The sequence below is a fragment of the Macrobrachium rosenbergii genome, chromosome 38, assembly GCF_040412425.1.
Source record: "Macrobrachium rosenbergii isolate ZJJX-2024 chromosome 38, ASM4041242v1, whole genome shotgun sequence".
Lineage (NCBI taxonomy): Eukaryota > Metazoa > Arthropoda > Malacostraca > Decapoda > Palaemonidae > Macrobrachium > Macrobrachium rosenbergii.
Window position 1 is genome coordinate 887,752 of NC_089778.1, and position 24,572 is coordinate 912,323.

At 41.6% G+C, this 24,572-nt stretch overlaps 1 protein-coding gene across 2 annotated transcripts in view; it reads right to left on the reverse strand.

The window, feature by feature from the left end:
* Positions 1 to 8,086: 8,086 nt before the first annotated feature.
* LOC136825568 (E3 ubiquitin-protein ligase TRIM13-like) overlaps positions 8,087 to 24,572 on the reverse strand; it is a 49,864-nt gene continuing 33,378 nt past the window's right edge. For both annotated transcript variants that reach the window (XM_067082157.1, XM_067082156.1), the window contains exons 2-3: positions 8,627 to 9,271; positions 8,087 to 8,239 (exon numbers count right to left, since the gene is read on the reverse strand). In XM_067082157.1, coding sequence (XP_066938258.1) covers positions 8,102 to 8,239; positions 8,627 to 9,271 — 783 coding nt within the window. In that variant the 3' untranslated portion in view covers positions 8,087 to 8,101. The remainder of the gene's footprint in view (positions 8,240 to 8,626; positions 9,272 to 24,572) is intronic.

Below are 24,572 nucleotides of genomic sequence, written 5' to 3' on the forward strand. Positions count from 1 at the left end.
AATTTGTACTCGTTCACTGCATATTATTGTTTATTGTTTCGACCTCAGGTCACAGTCAATTCCATTGTCTCTCACGGCCCGGCGTCAGTCGGCCGCAATATAAGCTGCCTGGATCTGTAATAAAGTAGCAGTAACTTTTACCTGCTCGTTTCTTTGACACCTTACAAGTATGTACAAAACCTCATTTTATTATAAAAATACATTTTTGTACATATAACTTACCTGGTAATTATATATATAGCTGATGGCACCTTGATGGAGGTGGGCCATGGCAGCTAATATGAAAAAGTCTAGACAATTGTGAAAATAAAAAACACAATGATGGTTCCTTACCTGTTGAGGTAGCTGATTTGATGGATACTGCCTCTTAATCTGCTATCCTCAACTTGCACCAACTAGGTATATAGACCTGAGGGTTAAGTGCTAGAGGGCTACATGCCAGTCGAGGGCTCACCGTGGACTATGCATGATAACCAACCAAATAAATGCCCCTGCCCAGGCGCAGTACACGAAAAACACATAGAACAAGGGGTGTCACCAATAACCTGTACCTTAAAAATATTACCCAAAATCTAAGACTGTTGGGTACTCCTAGTCACAATGTACCCCAGACATCCCAGAAAACAACAACGCTAACCTTAAGCAAGAGAAAGCATCACAAGGAAGGATCGACTTCCTTTATTCCCTTACCCAACACCGTGCCAGTCACCACAAACAGTCCCAACGTACTGCATCCATCATATATTGTCTCAATCTCTCTCAAATAATGAGACGCTAACACTGACCTACATTTCCAAAATGTAGCTTGAATAATTGAATCTAAGGAAAGATTCCTCCTATATGCCAACGAGGTTGAAACCGCTCTCACCTCATCATGTGCTTTAACTTTAGAAATTTGAAGCTGCATGTCTTCTACCTGGTTGTGAGCTTCTACAATCAGGTCTCTCAAAAGAAGGAAAGAGCATTCTTCGAAAGAGGCCTACTCGGATCCCTCACAGAACACCAAAGATTAGGAGAAGGACCTCTCACTGCTTGAGTCCTTTCGAAATATACTTTTAATGCTCTTACTGGGCATAAAAGTCTTTCTTCTTCATCTGGTCCCACCAAATCCGAGAGACCAGGGATCGAAAAGGATCTCGGCCAAGGCTTAGACAGAGTCTCATTCTTTGCCAAAAAACTCAACAATGAAGAACAGACTGCCTTACCCCTAGAAAACCCAATTCTCTTATCTAGGGCGTGCAACTCACTGACTCTCCTTGCTGTAGCCAGAGCTACCAAGAGGATTGTCTTCCTCGTAAGGTCTCTGAAAGAGCAAGACGATAATGGCTCAAACTTACTGCCCACAAGCCATTTCAAGACCACATCCAAATTCCAGGAAACCATATCTGGAATTCTTGGATGTTTCAAACGATCTGATAAGATCTGACAAGTCCTTGTCATTTGAAATATCCAGGCCCTTGTGCCTAAAGACTGTCGAAAGCATTGCTCTGTAGCCCTTGATCGACGACGAAGACAGCTTCCTCTCCACACTCAGATACAGGAGGAAGTCTGCGATCTCTTCTAAAGTGGTCTTAGAAGATGATGTGCCAGTCTTCCTACACCACTCTCTGAAGACTGACCACTTAGCTTGATAAACTGCTGTGGAGGACTGTCTACGAGCTCTAGAGATGGCTCTAGAGACCTTCCTTGAAAAACCTCTAGCTCTGAGGCAACGTTCGACAGTCTGAACGCAGTTAGCTGAAGAGCAGATAGACCTCCGTGAAATCTTCGGAAGTGAGGCTGTCTGAGTAGATCTACTCTCGGTGGTAAAAGCCTCGGGAAGTCTACGAGACGACTTATCAAGTCCGGGAACCATTCCTTGCTGGCCAAAATGGAGCAATCAGCGTCATGCGCATGTCCTTGTGGGACAACATTTTTGTTAGAACTGCTCTCAACATCTTGAACGGAGGAAAGGCGTAAAGGTCCAGACCTGACCAGTCCATCAGCATTGCATCCACGAAGACTGCCCCCTCGTCCGGCACTGGAGAGCAATAAAGAGGCAGTTGAGGTGTCTTCTTGGTGGCAAACAGATCTATGAGAGGACGACCCCATAGATTCCACAGTTGGAGGCAAACTTCTTGATTTAAGATCCACTCTGTTGAGAGTACTTGAAAGCTCCTGCTTAGCTCGTCTGCCCTCACATTGAGCTTTCCTGGAATGAACCTTGTCATCAACGTCGTTTGGTTCGTTTTCGCCCATAACAGAAGATCTCTCGCTACCAGGTATAGCGAGAACGAGTGGGTCCCTCCTTGCTTTTTTATGTATGCGAGAGCTGTTGTATTGTCTGATTGGACAATCACTGCCTGGTTCCTTACCACCTTCACAAATTCTAAAAGGGCTAAATGAATGGCCTTTAATTCCTTCAGATTGATGTGCCACCGAAGTTGTTCTCCCTTCCATCGGCCTGCTGTTTCCAACTTGCCTAACGTGGCTCCCCATCCTAGATCTGAAGCGTCTGCACACAAGATGAGGTTGGGGTTCTTTGGGAACAGTGAAATTCCTTCCTGAAGTTTCTCTGGAGAGTTCCACCAACTGAGGTCCGCCTTTATCTCCTCTGAGATTTGAAAAACAAACGAGTCCGGGCTCTTCTTCCTGTCCCAGACTTCTCTTAAAAAGAACTGAAGGTGCCTTAGATGTAGTCTCCCCAAACTCACAAATGGTTCTGCAGAAGACAACTTCCCAGAAGGCTCATCCACTCGTTGGCCGAGCACTGGGTCTTCTTCAGAAAATCTCGCACTTTCAACAGGCACGACTCTACCCTCTCCACCGACAGAGAAGCCTGAAAAACTACTGAGTTCATCTGAACTCCCAAATAGACTAATTCTTGAGATGGCACCAGATGTGACTTCTGCCAATTTACCAGAAGTCCCAATTCTTCGGTTAGATGAAGAGTCTTTTCCAAATCCTTCACACACCTTTCCTTCGTCTTATATATACGCAGGAGCCAATCGTCTAAATAAAAAACTGTTCTGATCCCCAACAGATGTAGCCACTTCGCCACTGATGACAAAACTCTGGTGAAAACCCGGGGGGCCGTCGAGAGGCCGAAGCACATTGCTCTGAACTGAAACACTTCGCCCTTGAACACAAAGCGAAGGAACTTCCTCGAAGCAGGATGGATTGGGATGTGGAAATACGCATCCTGGAGGTCGATGGATACCATCCAATCTCCTGGAAGAAGGGATGACAGCATTGATTGAGTGGTTTCCATCACAAACTTTGTCTTCTTTACAAACAGGTTCAAAGCACTCACATCTAGAACTGGCCTCCAGCCTCCTGACGCCTTTGGTACAACAAAGAGACGATTGTAAAATCCTGGGGAGAAAGGGGGGAGAACTTTCTCTATTGCTTCTTTCTCTAGCAAAGCTGACACTTCTTTCTCTAGAGCACAACATTTCTCTGAGTCTAGAGAATAAGCCATTAAGACCACTGGTTCCCTGGACAAAGGAGGGTCCTTCAAGAATGGAATTGAATAGCCTTCCTTTAATACCGAGACTGTCCAAGGTTCTGCTCCCCTTTCTTCCCAGACTGTCCAGAAAGCTGACAGTCTGGCTCCTACTGGTGAGTGAAGGGAGGCGCTCTCACTTCTTGTCGGAGGGTTTGATCGCTTTAGGAACAAAACGACTTCTCCCTCTCGATCTGGGAAACGATTTAGCAGGGGCTCTTCCACGAAAGGGCCGACCTTGAGATTTCTCCGTCGACGTTGTCGGGCGAGCAACTGTTGAAGGCAACGGTTTAGGCTTCTTGGTGGACTGTGCCAGCAAGTCTTGAGTTGCCCTCTGTTGAAGAGTTGAAGCGATCTCAGATACTATTTCCCTCGGGAAAAGATGTTTCCTATCCAAAGGAGCGAACAACAAAGCTGACTTCTGGGACCGAGACACACCTTTAGTGGTGAAAGAACACCATAGTTCACGTTTCTTGAGAATACCTAACGTAACCACGGAAGAGAGTTCCATAGCCGCATCTCTAATGCTCCTGTCGATGCAAGCTAACACGTCGGACAGGGAAGCGAACTGATCGTCCTGAAGGGCGCAAGCTTTTAGTTTCCTTCCAAGAGCTCCAACCGACCAATCGAGGAAACTAATAACTTCCAAAATCTTAAAAGCATTCTTGCAGAGGTGATCAAATTCCGATGTAGAAAAGAATACTTTGGCTGAATTAAGAGCCGACCTCCTGGCCGAATCTACCAAACTAGAGAAATCTCCTTGGGAGGAGGCAGCTACTCCCAACGAGAAAGATTCTCCAGTCTCGTACCAACCACCACGACGAGACGACAATTTCGAAGGGGGAAAACAAAACACAGTCTTCCCTTGTTCCTCTTCTCTGCAAGCCACTCCTCCATTTTCTTCAATCCTTTCTTGGCCGAAATAGAAAGAACTAATTTGGTAGCCAGCGAAGTGTCTGTCCTATTATCACGAGCGTATTGAGATTCGGAGAAGCTGGAGATACTGGTGAAAAGGAATCCGGAAAATTCTCCAGAAAATACTGAAGCAGTTGCTTATAGCTCGATAACGGCTTCTCTTTCTCTGGTTGTACCTCCGCCTCCGATTCCGAAGCAACATCACCACCAGAAATCGGAGAAAGAGCCAAGGAACTAGATGGAGGAAGATTCGTCTTCCTAGGAGAATGCAGCACAGGATCGCTCGTTTTGAAGCCGCACATTCGATGAAGGAGCATCCTTAGAAATCGAAGCAACTTGCAGTTTGTTCACGGAAGGATCACTTTTTTCCACAAAGCCGAGAATGCTATCAAGCTTTCTATTCATTTCTGCCAAAAACAAATCTTGAGGCAAGGTGGAAGAAGGAGAATGCGGAACAGAACGAGGCACGAAGACCGCAGGTGTTGGAGCTTGACGAGAGTCACCAGGAGAAACAATTTTTGGCGCATGGCGCCAGGAGGATCGTAGGGTGGCGTATGGCGTGATGAGCCAGGCGAAACGAAGGATGGCGCATGGCGCGTGGCGCTAGATGCAGCAATCACGCCAGAAGCAGCAACAACAGGCGAAGACGACACCACTCTCTTCTTACGTAAGCGTCTCCGCGCTTCCAACACCTGCCTCTTAATGATGTCTCCCCAGAATCCACGGAATGCGAAAAACATTCGGGCTCCTCCCAAAAACTACACGAAGGAGGTTGATCTTGAAGCGCCACTCTTTTCTTGGGAACTGCCAAAGGAGATGCCAACCTAGACCTCTTGAATGGTCTCGAGACATCTTTACGGCACCAACCTCTCTTAGGCGAATCCTCACTCGACATACTCGAAGACATACACCTCCTTGATGTGCCTTTTCTATGGCTAACATCTGCATCCTGGGAAGCAACAACAGGACTGCTTGAGGGGCCAACTGCTCATTCATATTCAGGTCCCACTCACCTCCCTCCTTGGGCTTTCAACTTGCCTCCTCCCTGGTGCTGGGGAGTTTGACAGAGGTCCAGGCCTAGGAGAATGAGTGGGCCGAACAGCCAGCTGATCCACTGCACTATCACAAGACACTGCACTTCGTACCACCAAAGACTTACTCATCCGCTCCATGGCAGCAAGCATAACACTAAAACACGCATCCATCTGTGTCTTAAGACTGGCCATGGTATCGGGTTCGGGAATAACGGGGTCTGGGATAGGAGATTTGTTAGAAGGAATATCAGGGTTAATAACCGAAAAAGATACATCCTGACTATCACGGGAGGATAAAGAGGAAGTCCTAGCTGAAGCTTTCCTAGCTCTCTCTTTTTGAAGCCTTCTCAGATAAGCATTTAAAATCTTCCATTCTTCCCCTGACAAATTCTTACATTCTTCACAGGTTAACGATACCGAACAAACCTGTCCTCTACACCCCGAACACACAGAATGAGGGTCAATGGTAATTTTCCCTAATCTAGTTTTGCAGCCCTTGCTACAAAACCTGTACACCGAGGGACCAGTGTCCGACATAATGCTAAATAAGGAAGACGGGGATGAAAAAAGCTAAGTACAAACAATGTCTGCCAAAGATTCAAATCAAACAATTGTACATCACCAACAATGTCCAACGAAAGAATCAGCGATAATTCTCTGCTAAGTTGAACCGGCTTACATAACACCACACGTTTTTCAGAAACATATGAAGAGTTTGGGTTATGGTTCCTCTCACTCACCTGTAGAGGGCGGTGGGAAGGGGTATCACGTGACCATTCATTAGCGCTGCCGCGATTTTCAATTTTCTGCCGTGACGTCAGAGACTACAGCTATATATATAATTACCAGGTAAGTTATATGTACAAAATAAATCTTTTTATCAAAAAACAAAATGACTGTCTTCTTATACAAACACATTGTTGTATGATAATCCCTCCCTGGGTGTTATCACAGTCTCTAGACATGCTTTCGAAGAAGAAGAAGAAGAAGAAGAAACAGATTTTATAGACTATGGGATCACAAAATGGATGGGAACATGTTAGTAATGTTGAGGTTGTATAAAGCCAATGACTTGGATCAAATCTCTTGAATATGTACACATTGAATTGAATCAACTTCCACATTGGTTTTTGAAAAGCTACTGAAATTGACATAGGCCTAATCTCAGTAATACTAATCTTCACTTGTAATACAAAAGACTTAGATGTGGAGACAATCAGCCATTAAAATGACCTGTCCCAGCTAGAATGATCCAGAACTCTTGGTGATTTCGCATTTTGCGGCTGCCGCATATAAACACAGACTCCCCTTCTCAAAGGATTACATCCATTTGTGTAATGCTTGATGGTTCTGACTGGACTTTGGGCAAAGTGTTCTTTATTTCCCAGCTGAAGTGGTATGGAAGGAGTGATGAAGCTTGGAGAGGACTGGGGGTAAGAGGAAGTGGATTGTGTCTGGACTACAAATTCTGTGGCATAGAAGCCAATGCTCCACAAGATGTTAGAATATATGACTTGGCTTGGACGGGCATTTAGTCAGCTTACTTGATGGGCTGAATCACAAGCTAGCAAAAATACACTTGTATATGTTAAGTCGTTAATGGAAGCCAGATCTACGGGTTCATGTGCCACACTGGAAAGGTGTCAAAGCTACAGAAGGGATGTGAAGGTGAAGCAGAAGTGTGAGAGGAGACATGGCCATAAGTAGCTTTCACTTCATCTGGAGGGATCATATTCTGTAGTATGGCATGAGGAAGTACTGATGGAGTTCCCTCTACTGAAGAGTTATTCTCACCAAATTCTGGTTGAGGGCTAATCAAAGCCGCTGACTCTGAGGACACAGGGTGAGTCACGTTCAGCAGTTACAAAGCTGAATGGAATGGTTAGACAAGTTACCTTTGTGAGCAGTTTGAGCCAGACAAATGGTTATTAAGGGACAGGTTGTGCACCTGTGCCGAGGACATGAGGGAGAGTGTTGGTGTTTATCAAAAGTGCCTTTGGCTCCAGAGGAGCAAGACCTCTGGAAGGCACAAACAGAATGAGAGTGGCCAGAAGGCCTCACTATCCCAGACACACAATACTCCAAAGTGCTACTTCAAGTGTCAGAAGGTGCTTTTGTGGTGCTCATTTGTGTCGCAGGGGACTAGTGCTGTTGGGTGTGCAGGACTGTTGTCATGTGGGTGTTAGTGCCAGAAGGAGTGGTGGCATCTGAGGAGAGGGGTGTATGGTGCAAGGCAGGGAATGCATGGATCGCCTCATTTGTCCAGATTTCTGCCAAATCATAAATCATACTCAATTAAGAAGAAGGAAATAGCTAATGAGTCACTGCCCAACACCATAAATGGAATAGTAAGTGGAATGATAACTTACGGGATAGAGTAGTAAATTCTGAAGGTGGGAATGAGCAAGGAAAACAAAATCCCTGAACGAGATTACAGCAGTGTTTGAAACAACACACACACACACACAATGGTCGGTTTCCCCCCACCAGGGGCATCCAGAGATACAGATGCATACCAGTATGTGGAGTGTGTGAAATTGTGCTGACTCTTGCAAGGATAGGCTTTTGTAAAGTAATGGGTTGTTTGAAACAAACTAGACATTATCATCATCTCGTTCAGTTACATTCCTCACAAGTCTGTTGACTAGATGTTTCTGAGGACAATTATTTAATGTTTTGGTTTTCTGCGTAAGAAAAGGCTCCATGAGCTTACCGTGATATTCACGACAGAGTCTCTCTCTTCATTTTGTTGTTCTTCTGGATCTGTCACACTATTTTCCAGTTCTCCTTTCATCCTTAACATTTCCTGTTAGACAAATCAAAGAGGACAAAGCGATTACAGGGATAATTGTGATCAATCAGGATTTGAAAATGTTTGGAATATATATCTATAAGACTAGAAAGATCCCTGAACTGAAAAGCTTCATAAATCAAGGAGAAATATAATAGATTTGCTGTTAAGGACAGACTAAATTATAACTTTAATTTCATATTCATTTCATAAAAGTTTTTTGTGAATAAAGTTTTCTGTGAATAATTTTCTGGAGGTTAACAGATGCCAAGAGAAGGAAATTATCTCTTCCATGTGTAGAGTGCTAGATAAGTAAGAGAGAGAGAGAGAGAGAGAGAGAGAGAGAGAGAGAGAGAGAGAGAGAGAGAGAGAGAGAGAGAGAGAGAGAGAGAGCCAACTTACCTTCTTTATATGATATTGTTCCTTTTTGTCCTTCTGAAACTTTGTTACAGTTTCTTCTATAGCCTGAAGAAACTCGGTGGTTTCTTTCATCAAGACATTTGTTGAAGTGAAGTCTGTTGCTGCTTTTAGTTGAGAGTAAGAAGCTTTGATGCTTAAAGTATTGCGTTGTATCGTCGCAAGCTTGTTCTCTAGTAGCTGTATATGCAGATCAATGTTCTCCAGAGTTTTACTACTGCCAAGCTTTACCACTACAACTGCTCTTCGCAGCTTTCTTGAACTTTCAATCAGGCCCTTAACCTCAGCCTCTGCTCCCTGGCAAACATCGATGCATCCCTTGGTAATATTCTTCCTGAAACGCTTCGTCTTTAGGAAAACCTTCTTGGGGTTCTTGGTTTTAGTGAGGTTTTGTCGTATGTGGGGGGATGATAGCTGCTTTGCAGCATCTAGGAGGCCTCTGCTAATCATGAGGTCTTCAGCTGAATTGGCTGCAAATTCCTCATGGCAAACGGTGCAAAATTTCATCTGGGTAGAGATGAGTCCTTTGATGCAACGGCCGCAGAACTCATGGGAACAAGGGAGAATCCTTGGGCAGTGATCTTCACTGTACAAATTATAACAGATCTTACACTCCAGGGGATTGGACTCCTGAAAAAGACAGGGATATATACATTTATATATGTAATTATATCTATATATGTATTTATATAATATATATATATATATATATATATATATATATATATATATATATATATATATATATATATATATATATATATATATATATATATATATATATATATATATATATATATATATATATATATATATATATATATATATATATATATATATATATATATAATGTGTATATATATATATATATATATTTGTATATATAATATATATATAAATATATATATATATATACAGTATATATATATATATATATATATATATATATATATATATATATATATATATATATATATATATATATATATATATATATATATATATATATATATATATATATATATATATATATATATATGTAAGGAAGATATCGAGTGACATACTGGCTGGGTGTTGTCTAGTCTAATGCATGTACAGAATCTTCGAAGTTGTTATTTGCTGGTTCGAGCCGCAAAGTAGTTTCTACACACAGACAGGGCAAAACAGAGATTATGTTTCGGACATCTGTGCTTGTCGACAGACAAACAGATGGCGATTGTGAGAGACATAATTAACGTACAATGATAAAACATATATCAATGGAAAGGCCAGGAAATTCCACATATGGACATTTGCATGAGATCTGAGACAGATTAATGGATACAATGCAGTAGCATAATATATGTGAAATGGCGAGACGTTTGGCGTCTTCACAAACAGAAACATAAATGCAGTTTGATACAGAAGATTCGGAGGCACATTATGAGTACATGACTGGAATGCTTGCATGGCAATGCAAGTAGTGGTGATTGTACATGAATCGAGACAACAATGGTTAGGGAGAAACAGACGGAAACGTTGTATGATAGAAGTTGCGTTCCTTCGAACGGTCCCCTCCAGTTGACGCACGGGAGGGAGAGAGAGAAAACGGGATGCTTTGTCTTGTTTTCTCCGATGGATGACACGCACACGTGCCCCCGTAAGACTGCAATGCAGTCTCTCTCACACACACACACACACACACACATATATATATATATATATATATATATATATATATATATATATATATATATATGTGTGTGTGTGTGTGTGTGTGTGTATATTATATATAGATAATTGTTGGGTCTAATGCTAGGCAGGATCAGGAAATGATACTCAGCATGGTTTCGTATCTTCATTGCAACTGACTCACAGCGGAAGACGGAAGTACAGATAGCTCATGACGTGGAAAATGACGTCACTTATATGGAACGGCGCTTAGGCGCTGCTAGCAGGTTCATCAGCTAACACATCTTACAATAAAAGAAACACTGGAGTGCTGTGAGGCCTTTCGACTGGCGTCCTTTACTTTGCAGACCAAAGAAATATACAAGTAAGTGTTTACAAACAAAGCTCATAAACTTACTTTTATATTTCTTCAGTCTGCTAAGTAAAGGATGCCAGTCAAAAGGCCTCACAGCACTCCAGTGTTTCCCTTTCCTTTGTGGATGTTGTCTTTATTTATATATTCATCACATATATATATATATATATATATATATATATATATATATATATATATATATATATATATATATATATATATATATATATATATATATATATATATATATATATATATATATATATATATATATATATATATATATATATATATATATATATATATATATATATATATATATATATATATATATATATATATATATATACTTTCAAAGTTCAAACCTGGCCTAATTTCCATATTCCTTGTTCAGGGGTCCAATCTGGGGTCTAGCTCGTGAACAGGAGGGGTTTACTAATACACCTTGAGATTCTGACTGCAATTGCTAGGTCAGGCGGGAACCTTAATAGAAAAAGCAGTTTGGCTGAGGGCCGTACTTCAACAAGGTACTGTTGCAGATAAACACTTAGGTTTAACTGAAATGGAACATATTTACAATTAAACACGTCAATTAGAGGCCTGGGGAATGATAGGCAGATACAACAGGGGCTGCCAAGTAATCACAGCATTGAAAAAGTTTGAAGTGTATGTGAACCGACCTAGGATTGAAGAAATTTTAGTGTTGTCTGACCACAACCTGATCTCATTCATCAATAAGACGAAAAATAAAAATCAGAGACTGACCCTGAGGTGGTCTTTATGCCTGCAACCATATAATGTAAAAGTGAAACACACTTCAGGAAAAGATAATTAATGTCAGCAGATTATTTATCCCGTTGTGATTCACTGGATTCAAACCCAGGATAACTAATCTTCTGGGGAATGAATAGGATTAGTTGTGTGCATAAGGCAAAGTGATAAACATGTTTTGTTCCTTTAGTTTTGCTGAAGTGAATTAAGACCAAGGAAACAGTTAAAGTTGTTTGATGGAGTGATGCCCTTTTACTCTAGTACAGTATATTTCTTGTTTAATTGTTGATACCTCACACTAGTCTTGATAAACTTAGTTTGATTTTTCATGTGATTAATGAGCTTTTTAAGGGATCACTGTTACCTTTAGAGTACTCAGTCGTAATTCTTATTGTTATGAGAGTTTATAAGAGGTGCAACATAACGAGCAGGTGGACGTGTAATGCTGGTTTATTGGTTGTTGTTTTAGATTTAGCTGGCCTTGTGCCAGCACGGGCTCTTGCTCCTAGAGCAGCCCGTAACGGTTTATTGGGAAAGCAGGCCTCTTATAAAGCGGCATGCGGACGTCATACAAAGGCATACAATAGGATACAGGTGACCCGAGGTCAATTGTTCTCCATGTGAAACAGGACAGGTAAATACAAATAACATGAAAAATAAAAATGACAAGAATTGACACAATAATGTTCTGACACATGTACAACGTAAACAGCCGCAACTAATTCAGTAATAGATATGTATTTACAGATAAAAATGTGGCTATTTAGCGTGACCTAAGCGTGTGAGAAAGGCACCGTAGAAAACGGGAGGTTCACTACAGAATGTTAGGCCAAACAACTTGGTGGAAAAGGAGGGTTACCACTTGTTTTGAACCAAGAATGCATTCCTCTCCGCACCTGAACGGAAGTGAGTACAATGGAACCCCTTTTGACCCCTCCTGATCACGTGTCCAACAAATGACCCCTCCAGAAACATTATAGGCAAACCCAGGCTGTGAGGTAGATAGGAACTTAGCCTTTAAGTACTTAATAATAAGACCTATTTTTCTCCACCCCCTTTGCTGGCTGTATGACTTTTTGCAGATCGACCGAGGCCTACATGCTGAAATGAAAACAAGCTAAAGGAGCATGCCCAGGACTCTCAGACCCAAGCACTCTGCACAAAACCAGCTACGCGTACAGATGGGTGTTCTTCCACCTTTCCCACTGGTGAGGACTAATCCCGTTGATCATTCACGCCTTTACATGTTAAGCGCAAACATCTACAGGCACCAGATACATCAACTGCAATTAGTCAATAAGCCAGCTTCTTTCTCTCCGTGAAATTCTTTTCCGTTTCTCCAAGTTCAATTTTCATTCTCATAAACAAAGCTCCCTTGCTAAACCAACCTACGAACCAAGCAGCCCGTGAATCGCCCCATGACTTGCTTTGAGACCAATCAAATTCAGTTTAGTGATCAGTACTCAATTATTCCCTCCATCGTGTTAATTAAGGGCCAATTAACTTGAGTAACTCAAGTGATCAATTCCTCCATAGTGCACAGGTTCATGTGACAGAAATTATTTGCGCTAGATCGCTAATCCTGGCTTTTCTCCCAGGAGTCATCCACGCTCTGCTCAAGTCGAACCACCGCCGTGTGAATCAAATCCTTAAAAAATACTTCCATCTCTGAAACAAAGATAGTCTGGATAGCACTTCTCCCAGTTGCGAACAAAGCCAAATACGGAAACTAATTCAAGCCTCATCACACTTGTCAATTTGAGACGTGCCATTTACGTCATCGTGATTCCCATGTTCTTTAATTTTGATTGCCCGCTGGACCCCCATTTACAGTTTCATTTGATTTCTTCTTGTGTGAATAAATTCATCGTAACGTAACCCTTTATTCATTTCCCATGGCGACCTTCCACACTTTGATCAAATTGGTAAAATAAGGTAAGTCTTCAATTTTCCCCTCATTTTGGTTACGTCCTGGTGTTCTTCTTTGGCCCCTCTGGCAGTAAAAATTCACAAAAACACTTCTTGCATTCTTCCAAAGAGACTCAGTATATAATAATATATAAATATATATATATATATATATATATATATATATATATATATATATATATATATATATATATATATATATATATATATATATATATATATATATATATATATATATATATATATATATATATATATATATATATATATATATATATATATATATATATATATATATATATATATATATATATATATATATATAGATATATATTGTATATAATTATATATATATAATATATATATATATATATATATATATATATTTTTGGATATATATATTTTTTTTTACAAATATACTGCTGTTCGCCCTCGTTTTGATTGTAAAATATCAGACTGGAAGACCAAATTAGCCTGTTGTCTATAGCGTCTTCAGTTCAAACATAGACATAGGAAATTTTACCCTATTGTAGCCTAAAGGTCCATTCCTTCCTACCTGTCTCTTGGCGCCTGGCTATCCGTTGGAGAAACATATATATATATATTTTTAAGAAAATAACACCTGGGGTGACTGTTTTTGACCTAGGCCGGTCAGGGAACAGAGAAACTATCAGACGTCTGGAAGGTGGCCCTGTCCCTTTCTTTGTCTATTATTCTATTAGTGAAGTGAAGAAGCATTGCGAAGACTATGTTATATGTTCGTAAGGTATATATATCTTTTTCTGTATTTCGCATTTCTTTTGTTTCCTCCTTCATATATGTATATATTAAGCCAAATATTATATTGTTAGCAACCCCGTTATTCCAGAAAATACCTAGGATTTAGGGTATATATCTATATTGTATGCCTATGTTTGGAAAAATCATATATATATATATATTATGTATATCTTGGTTTGCATAAAAATTATAAATATAATATATCAGCCAAGATGTAACAATATATATTATATATATATATATATATATATATATATATATATATATATATATATATATATATATATATATATATATATATATATATATATATATATATATATATATATATATATATATATATATATATATATATATATATATATATATATATATATATATATATATATATATATATATATATATATATATATATATATATATATATATATATATATATATATATATATATATATATATATATATATATTAGATATATAGATATATATTGTATATATTATATATATATATATATATATATATATAGGACTCGATGTCCGTTGGTAGAGCAGCAGCCTAGGACTTCGTAGAGGTCCGTGGCGTGGGTTCAAATCTGCAGCCGACTGGTCAGAGAAGGCGGACACTTGCTATCCGTGTAGACACCCCGGGATTACGTATGTAATCAACGGATAGGTTTGCTGAAAGCAAATGGGTGTTACAGACTAATACACACATAAACAAAGCCACTCCAACATCTTCTAAAAACATAACAGACACCTCACACGTCTCGCACTGTCGACCTAACCACCCAGTTCTTCTCGCTGCTGGGAGAAAGGGAGCTGGGGATTGGTACGATACACGTACACATCGTTACCGGGGTCTAACGATGTCAGGCAGGTCAGCCGATCGAGGCTACGGCCTACCCCAACACCAAATCAAAATTCCTTCAAAAATAAGGCATCATGCTTACCCATCATAAAAATGGGAAAAAGCATGTTAAAACGAAGAAGAATATATATATATATATATATATATATATATATATATATATATATATATATACATATTTTTATAAATATTACTGCTGTTCGCCCTCGATGTACTTAGGTGTAGGAATAGTAGACAGATGGCGCCCGAGCATAGGCTGGGCAGTTCAAAAAACAAAATATGCTATGGCATTAGGGACCTAAACCTCAGAGAGGGTTTTCACTCAATATTCTCTAGTAACGGTGGTCTTAAGCTGTCTTTCCTTTAACCTATGTATTCGGCGATGCCTTTGACAAGGTTGGATTGCCTGGGGCGTCGTGAAGATGAAGCCAGTCGCCTTGCGGGAACGCGAGCGAGGTCAGAGACAGAGAGAGACTAACAACGAACGAGGAAAGGACGCCATGTAGCGTGCCGAAACGGTCTTCTTTATCCCTTACTCGACTTTTGCTCCTACGTCTATATTAATTAGTGAATTGGGGAAGACGGCAAGTATCAAGACTCCTGAGGGTCCGTTGTAATGCGCAAACGACTCGACGTTCAAGGTAAGTCCGATTCTTGTTCAAGCTTCGTCGATTGACTAGTAACTTTTTCTGTATTTCAAATTTCCTTTGTTTCATCCTTCAGCCACCACTTACGGTATATGTGTTCACGAAGTCTAGATTAAGTCAAATTATTATATTGTTAGCGTTAGCTGAATTGTCCTAGTAACTCTGGGGATTTAGGCAAGCAAGTAATTTTTTTTTATACTCTGGTATTCGTTATGCCTAGCGTTCACTGTTTGGAGGAACTGTTGCATTGTATTTAATACCCTCTTAACGAGTAGAGATTCTTTGTATGCGTCCGCAGTTGGTGACGTCTATCATAAAGTCTTTATTCCTTGAATATTCTTTGTTAAGGTTAATTACCCTTAACTGGCGACCTTTGATTAATTAACGTCTGTCTCTGAGGTTAACTCTTGGCTTCAAGTGACAGGTTACGTGTATTCTTGGTTTGCAGGGCTGTGAAAATTACGTAAATTGAACAATAAATGATCAGCCAAGACACACACGTAACGTTGGCGACCTTGCATAGAATCTAAAGTAAATTTTAGAGAAAGAATCTGGAGAGAAGGAAATTAAATTACATTAATTCCAAAGATAAAAGTCAGATATTGATTTCCATTTCACTCTTCCAAACAAGGAACCAGGCATAATAATAAGCAGTAAAGAGAATAGTTATAATAAAAGGTGTAGTGAGAATTAGCGTAGGTAGGAAGGGTGCGAAAGCAGAGCGAGTCATAATTTATAACGTTGGGAGAAAGGGCATTTTTACCGCGTTCGGACCATTGAGTTAAGTCGTTCAGTAACGAATCCTAAGACCAATTGCGCGGAGCCCATTTCATGTACACAAAGTAATTTAGAAATCGCGACGGCAATTCCGATCGTTATAGTTTTCATATAGCGGGAATCAGTTAAAACCGTGTCAGTGAAATAGCAAACGAACTGAAATAGTAATTTTACAATAAAATGTACCGTTCAGCAACGTAAATTTACGCAGGTCAGCCAGCATTTCTTTTTTTTCATTCTTTTGTTTAATGTCCGGGTGAGAAGTACGATAACAAAAGACACAAAGTTGTTTGGTAATTTCGTTTTCCATCCTTAACGTAAAACGCTATGCATGATTGGTATATTTAGAGTAAAATCTGGATACCTGCATTTGTTTCATTCGTTGTTTTGAATTTTGTGCCAAAAGGAAAATACCCGCCATCTTGATTCCTCCGCTGAGCGGGTATTCAGAATTGTTTTGAACTGTTTGTTAGAGGGCCCGCCATTTGGGGTTCCCATGCCACCCAAGGTTTTGAATTTAGGCCTAACGGGATTTGGCCGCCATCTTAAGACCTTGTTGTTGTGACTCGACTGCTTCCAGCCACTTTTGGGTTATTTTTTTTTTGCGTAGTAGACCCACCTCGCAATATCTTAGCTAGACAGACTTCGGTAGACAAAATCAAGATATAATTTAGTCAGGGAAAGATAGGCCTTAGTTAGGATTAATACAATAACACGTTCCTATACAATTACCTGCTGTAAAAATCATATAAAAAGAATTTTAAATTTTACGCTAAAGTCGTGTGACGTCACGTCGGCTCCTGTGAAGGTCAGATAAAGCATCGCTCAGGAAGCTAAGACGACGTATCTGAGTTTTATTTAGAACCATGCCATTGTGCAATTATAAAATCTTTGCTTAACATGTTCTCAAGCAGCAAGAAATTAGCTGATTGAAAATCTCTCTCTCTCTCTCTCTTCATTCAAGTAAGCCGTCATAACCTAATCGAGTGTGTGTGACCCTCTTCAAAGAAAGAAGGGCCGACGCCGAGACAATTAATTTAATTAAACCAAATAAAAGCAACACCTCTGTCCCACAAGTAGATGAGGGCAAGTTAAAGTTTTACAGTGGTAAATTGTCGGTCACGAGTGAGGCCTGCTATCCATACCGAAGCAAAACAGTAGTTTTTCACCCTCTGAAAGAAGAAGGGGTTAGCACTGGGTACTGGGACCAGCCACTCACGAGGATCTTTAAAGAAAAAAACCCAAATTTCCTTTATTCCACAGTGCCAATAATTTGCTGCACTGTCATCACTTGAATAGCTTACTTCTCTCTCTCTCTCTCTCTCTTTACCTTCCCTTTCTCTCTCATTCAATTGTTACACTCTGCAGGGGGTGTAGAGTGCCTTTCCTCCCATATAGCCTGGTTGGACTCCAGTAGAGGGTCCCTAGGAACACATTGGCACCATAAGTGCCACCAAGCAAGCATATAGAAAATAAATAAAACCAAACAAAAGGGAACACAGAAGAGAAAGTTCTTCTGGAACCTAACCTGCACCAGTGCCTAGGGATACTGAGTGCCACCAGTGTGACCTGTACACGGCACACCCAACTACAGTGCCACCTTTTGAAAGGGTGCCACGTCACTGAAGAGACACTTCCTCGCTGCCCAAGTACGCCCAGTCGACCCGGTTAGACGCCCTTCCCCACCAGAACCATGGCAGCAGAGCATTATAAAACCTTCCTGGGGCTGGGGACGGCGGCAGGTCTCACCAGCTCGGAACTTACCACCTGGGTCAAGGAGCAAGTGGACGACTTGGTCAAGCGGGAGAAGGAAGAAAGACTCGAGCAGAGGAAGTATGAGGAAGAGCAGAGGAAGTATGAAGCCGAGCAGAGGAAGTATGAAGCCGAGCAGAGGAAGTATGAAGAAGAACGAAGGGTGTATGAAGCCGAGCAGAGGCAACTAGAAGAGGAAAGAGAGGAGAGAAGAAGACAGCATGAGTTAGCCTTCAAAGAGAAAGAGCTCGAGCTGGAAAGAGCGAAAATGGAGAATGCCGAAGCTATGGCTAGACAGCAAGCCTCCAGTCCTACACCTGCTGCATCAAACGCTCCAATTTCGAGCATCAATTCCCTAGTCCCCAAGTGGACTGAGGACGAGCCAGAAGTATGGCTGGAGGAGATCGAGGCTCTTTTCGATAACTACAGCACCACGGAGACGGAGAGAGCCTTAATACTAGCCAAGCATATGGAGGGAAAAGCCAAGGCAGCGCTTTGCTCACTGGAGAAGAGCCAGAGAGGCAACATGGCGGAAGTTCGTAGAGTCATTACCAAGGCCTACGAAATAACCCCAGAAAAATGGAGACAACGGTTCCGAGGTCTTGCCAAGGAAGTCGGCTGGTCTTGGACGGAATGGGCGTGTCACAAAACCCAGTCCGGTACGCGCTGGTTCGACTCCTTGGCCTGCACGACATTTGAAGATCTTTTCAATCGGACCATGCTAGAAGACCTTTACCAATGTGTACCTGGGCCCCTTGCTGTATATCTTAACGATAAGCAGCCCACCACACTTATGGAAGCTTGTCGCATGGCCGATTCGTGGGAAACTTTCAATCAGTCGCATAGCACCTCTCAGAAGCGAATCATTCCTCCGGCCTACCTCTCGAACTCCACTCGCCCGAAGAATGGACTGCCGAGCAAGACCATATGCAACTATTGCAAGAAGGGGGGACACGCTGAAGCTGAGTGCCGATACAAACTCGGCACTAATAAGCAGCCTACCCCTACCAACCAGAACTCCTCTCCCAATTCATCTGCTCAGCCCTCTCCTCCGACAGTTACTGCAGGCCACCGAGCCCATCCAAAAGGCCCGTGCAAATCCTGTGGGGCTGCCAGCCACTACAATGCTGGATCTCCGGCCTGTCCACATCATGTCCTCACCACAAAATTTGTCAACCTAATTAGCATGTCATTCTCTGCGGCCGGTCCGCACCGGATCCTTTACCCCGAGAGACTGGAAATGCAGTTCATCTCGGTGGCCCCTCTTCAGAGCACTAGCCTGCCCGTGACCCTTCCGGTCACAGTAGACACTGCGGCAGACATTAGCCTGATCACTAGGGCCCAAGTGCCAGCCGGTGACATGGTTGACGAAAAAACCCGGTGGGAAATGAAGTGGATAGAAGGCCACACCATTACCGTTCCCACGGTCCAAAGTTAAAAGTTAAGTATACCTTAGTTTTACCAGACCAACTCCAGGTTATGACACCTTGGGGCATGATACCCCACCGCTTTGGCGTGGTGGGTGGAATTCGGCCCGGAGTGGCCTTCTTGTTGGGACGGGATCTTCTCTCGGGAAGCCCGTTACCAACGCCACTTCGCAGCCGCGTTACCTCCTCCACGGAGGCCCCATCTAGAACTCTCGAGAAAGTCAAACCCCCCACCTTCCGCCCACCAAAGTGGTCCACGGAAGGGACATAAACCAAACTATTTTAGGCCTAGCCCTCTCCAATCGTGAAGGGCTGGCCCACCAAGAGGTCCTCCCTCTCCCAGAAGATATTCAGGAGGAGCAGTACCGCTGCAGGACGTGCAAGCGGACAGACCACTCCACAAATTGGGTGGGCTGCCCAAGCAAGCAGTGCCCAGCGGACGCCCCAGAACAAAACTCTCGGAGAGGCCACGATCTCCTGCTGGGGCAGGAATCTCTGCCGCAGCCAAACCCAAGTCGTCCGCGAGGTATTGCACCTCCGGACCCCTTGTCAGGCATGCCTGACCCTCAACTGCTGCCAGTGCCACTTGCGAGCACTGAGCAGTGCCACACTCCGTCCGCCACGGACGTTGAGCTACCAATTAAGAAGGCCCCTATGCCGGGTCTAAATCATGAGGCGAATCCTCCTCCAGGAGATTTAGGATTCCCCATGCAGTTGATCATCGCAACTGGAGAGCCTCCAGCACCTGAGACTTCTTCTTTGCCAAATCTGACTCCAGGGGATGAACCCCTGGAGGATCGAAATGGTACCCCATCTTTGGAAGACCAGGAACTGGCCTCCTCGGACGCAGAAGTCGAGATCGCTCTTGCTCCGGTTGTCACAGCAGCCAGAGTAGGGAGCCCTCCTGTAGCTTTTGAAGTTGCCCCTGACTTCGCGCCCGCTAGCCCTTCTGGCCTGTCCCCGGAGTCAGTGCCCTCATCACCTCCTAGGCCTGCTACTGATAGGCCTTGGAGGAACCCGAAGAAGAAGAAGAAGGGGCGGAAGAGAGCCCAGTAGTTGCCGAGCCATAAGCTCATCCAGGCACTAGTGCCCTCTCGGCACAGTGTCCTACCATCTTAGAGTGATCCTGGCCCCTTGCCCAGAGGAGGTAGCCAGTGTGATCTCTTTTCTTGTACATAGCCTAGACCGCCTTAAGTACGGTACATCAATTTAGTAGTCTTGTTCCTTCCACTTACCACCGAGCCGCAGTAATCACGTAAGTAACATAACTAATTTCAGTAATCTTAACGATAGTGAAACAAGCCACGATGCTCATGACACGCATGGCCTAAGACCTCAGTGAGGCACCCATTTATCATATGAGGCAACCCTCAAGAATTAACTAGTAATTATTAATTGTATTAAACATAAACCAAGTTGTAATTTAGTTAGAACATTAACTCTTATGTTGGTGCTACAGTCGGGTTAGACAGGTTAGGCTAGGGAATACCATAGAATGTACCACTAGGCTAGGTCTAAAAAACATCATGATTGTAGGAGGTAGCCTATAATAACCGTAAGCACCTTCTAGTACTATTAGAATTAGGTAAAGTAGTGATTATAGCTCATATCCTATCTAGGGTTAGGTAGTCCTGTAGCTAGGTAGGCTAACCAGGACTAATCTGCTCAGGGGAAGAAGAGTAACCTACTAGAGGCGAACAGCGTGCTTAGTATAGACCTTCACGCCCGAAAAGGGAGTGAAGGCCCTCTTAAGGGGGGGAGCTTTTATAAATATTACTGCTGTTCGCCCTCGATGTGCTTAGGTGTAGGAATAGTAGACAGATGGCGCCCGCGCATAGGCTGGGCAGTTCAAAAAACAAAATATGCTATGGCATTAGGGACCTAAACCTCAGAGAGGGTTTTCACTCAATATTCTCTAGTAACGGTGGTCTTAAGCTGTCTTTCCTTTAACCTATGTATTCGGCGATGCCTTTGACAAGGTTGGATTGCCTGGGGCGTCGTGAAGATGGAGCCAGTCGCCTTGCGAGAACGCGAGCGAGGTCAGAGACAGAGAGAGACTAACAACGAACGAGGAAAGGACGCCGTGTAGCGTGCCGAAACGGTCTTCTTTGTTCCTTACTCGACTTTTGCTCCTACGTCTATATTAATTAGTGAATTGGGGAAGACGGCAAGTATCAAGACTCCTGAGGGTCCGTTGTAATGCGCAAACGACTCGACGTTCAAGGTAAGTCCGATTCTTGTTCAAGCTTCGTCGATTGACTAGTAACTTTTTCTGTATTTCAAATTTCCTTTGTTTCATCCTTCAGCCACCACTTACGGTATATGTGTTCACGAAGTCTAGATTAAGTCAAATTATTATATTGTTAGCATTAGCCGAATTGTCCTAGTAACTCTGGGGATTTAGGCAAGCAAGTAATTTTTTTTTATACTCTGGTATTCGTTATGCCTAGCGTTCACTGTTTGGAGGAACTGTTGCATTGTATTTAATACCCTCTTAACGAGTAGAGATTCTTTGTATGCGTCCGCAGTTGGTGACGTCTATCATAAAGTCTTTATTCCTTGAATATTCTTTGTTAAGGTTAATTACCCTTAACTGGCGACCTTTGATTAATTAACGTCTGTCTCTGAGGTTAACTCTTGGCTTCAAGTGACAGGTTACGTGTATTCTTGGTTTGCAGGGCCGTGAAAATTACGTAAATTGAACAATAAATGATCAGCCAAGACACACACGTAACAATATATATTGTCAAAAGCAGGGGTCCTTGGGACAATAAATAGTGCACGTTTTATACTAAGGACTGCCTTATGGGCCAAGGGGGGTCACCGATTATGAACAAAAGGAATGTAAAAGGGACTTACCTTGAGGTTTTCATTGATTAGCCCGGGGAACAAAGGTCACCAATTTGGAATTAGAACTCTCTTTACATTTAAGGGGCTTATTTACAGAAAATGGGGCAAATATGATAGACCAAAATGTAGCAGTTTACAGACAAGTAAGTCAAACATGATAGGCCATGAATGCAGTAATTTACACACAAGCAAGGCAAATACGATGGACCACATATGCAACAATTCACATTAAAGTAAGTAAATAAGATATGCCCAAAATGCAGCAGTTTACAGACAAACAATGAAATGAAAGGGGTAAATCCCAGGATGGTGACAATTTGTTTCTGCAAATTGATTTCTGTGTTGGCAATGGATTCTTGCGATCCGGCTGCGACCAGGAATGGTTAGGAACTTTGGATGGCAGTCAGTAAGGGATATCTTGGCATAGATTTGCAAACTGGGCAGGGTTATGCAGTCCCCTGGAAGAGAGTTCCAGGTTAACACACTCACAATACTGCACAAAGGAAAATCCCCCACAAAATGACATTACACAAAATGCACGTTCTTAAAGTCTAAACATTACGTAGCCCAGATTATAAATATGAGAAATCACTTAATCACAGTCTTGGAATAGGAGTGGATTGGGCTTTTTGAAACAAGGAACACATGCTTGCCATCACACAAAGGGGGAAGCTTTGGAAAATAAACGAGAGAAATGGAAGGAAGTTATTGAAGAGAAACAAAGGGTGACTGATGCCAAATTGACTCTCAGCTTACCTATTTCAGATGAATATTTGAGCTCCAAAATACCATGTCTCGGGCTTACAATCGTAAAGTTGGGCCGCCACCTGAGGTAGATGTGGCCGGAAAGAGCCTGCTTGATTGCCTGCTGGAGCAGTGGCGTCGGGCGTCTGGACAATAGGCCTCACCTGAAAGCGAATTCCTTGCCAGTAAAAAGATCAAAGGAATAGGGGTCCTAACATCTATTTCCTGTTACTGTCTACTCTACACAGTGGGGAAAGAGGGAGAATTCTTCTCCAACGCTTTCTGCGACGTGGGAACAAAGGTCTCTCACAAGATGGCTGCTTGGCTCAAAATAAGTGGGACACCCTCCTTTGTCCACCATATTGGTTTGCCTAGCAGTTAACTGAGAATCTTTTTTTTTATTAGAAATTCAAATAAATTGTGGTTGACTAGGAGGGAAGAATGGAAATCCTTGACAATATGGATATATATATATATATATATATATATATATATATATATATATATATATATATATATATATATATATATATATATATATATATATAATATATATATATATATATATATATATATATATATATATATATATATATATATATATATATATATATATATATATATATATATGTGTGTGTGTGTGTGTATGTGTGTGTGTGTGTGAACACAGCTAGTAGCCTCCCTTAAAGAGTAAGCTGCTTCCCTTTTTTAATGCAAGAATATATTGAAGTGTAGCCTAATATGGAAATTATTATATACCTTTTGGTTTTTCTGAAAACTTTAATGTCATGGTATTAAAGAATCAGAGGTAACTTTTCAATGAAAATGTCCTCTGAGCCTCAAGTCTGAGGCCAAAGTGTCTGAACCAAATTTGTGACATTTTTCGCCTTTGAAGCATCAAGAGAGAATGTCTGTTTTTGTCATATCATTCTATGTCATGTAATACATACATACATACATGACATAGTAGAAAATGTTGAAGTACAAACAAGGGTTGAGTTTGTGACATTTTTTAAACATAATCAAGGAAAAAAATGACCTCAAAATTACTAAAATCTAAGAAAAGTTTATGAACTAAAATTTCTCTCTCTCTCTCTCTCTTCTCCTGTCTTCTAAAATCTTTTCAAAGGAAATAAATAAAAAAAAATTGAAAATGTTTTTATGGCTGCCCCCTTTCACTCAAACATGATCCAACAATTGCGACGTCTGCAATAAACAGACAGACGAACATTGTAAAAAAAGACTTTCAGATAGAGGCTAATGCTGCTTTGTGCCCCCACCCCTTTCCCCCCCTCGAGCACAGCAGCAGCACCAGCAAATCACTACAAAGTGAGGGAGTTGGCTGGAGGCAAGATTGCCAC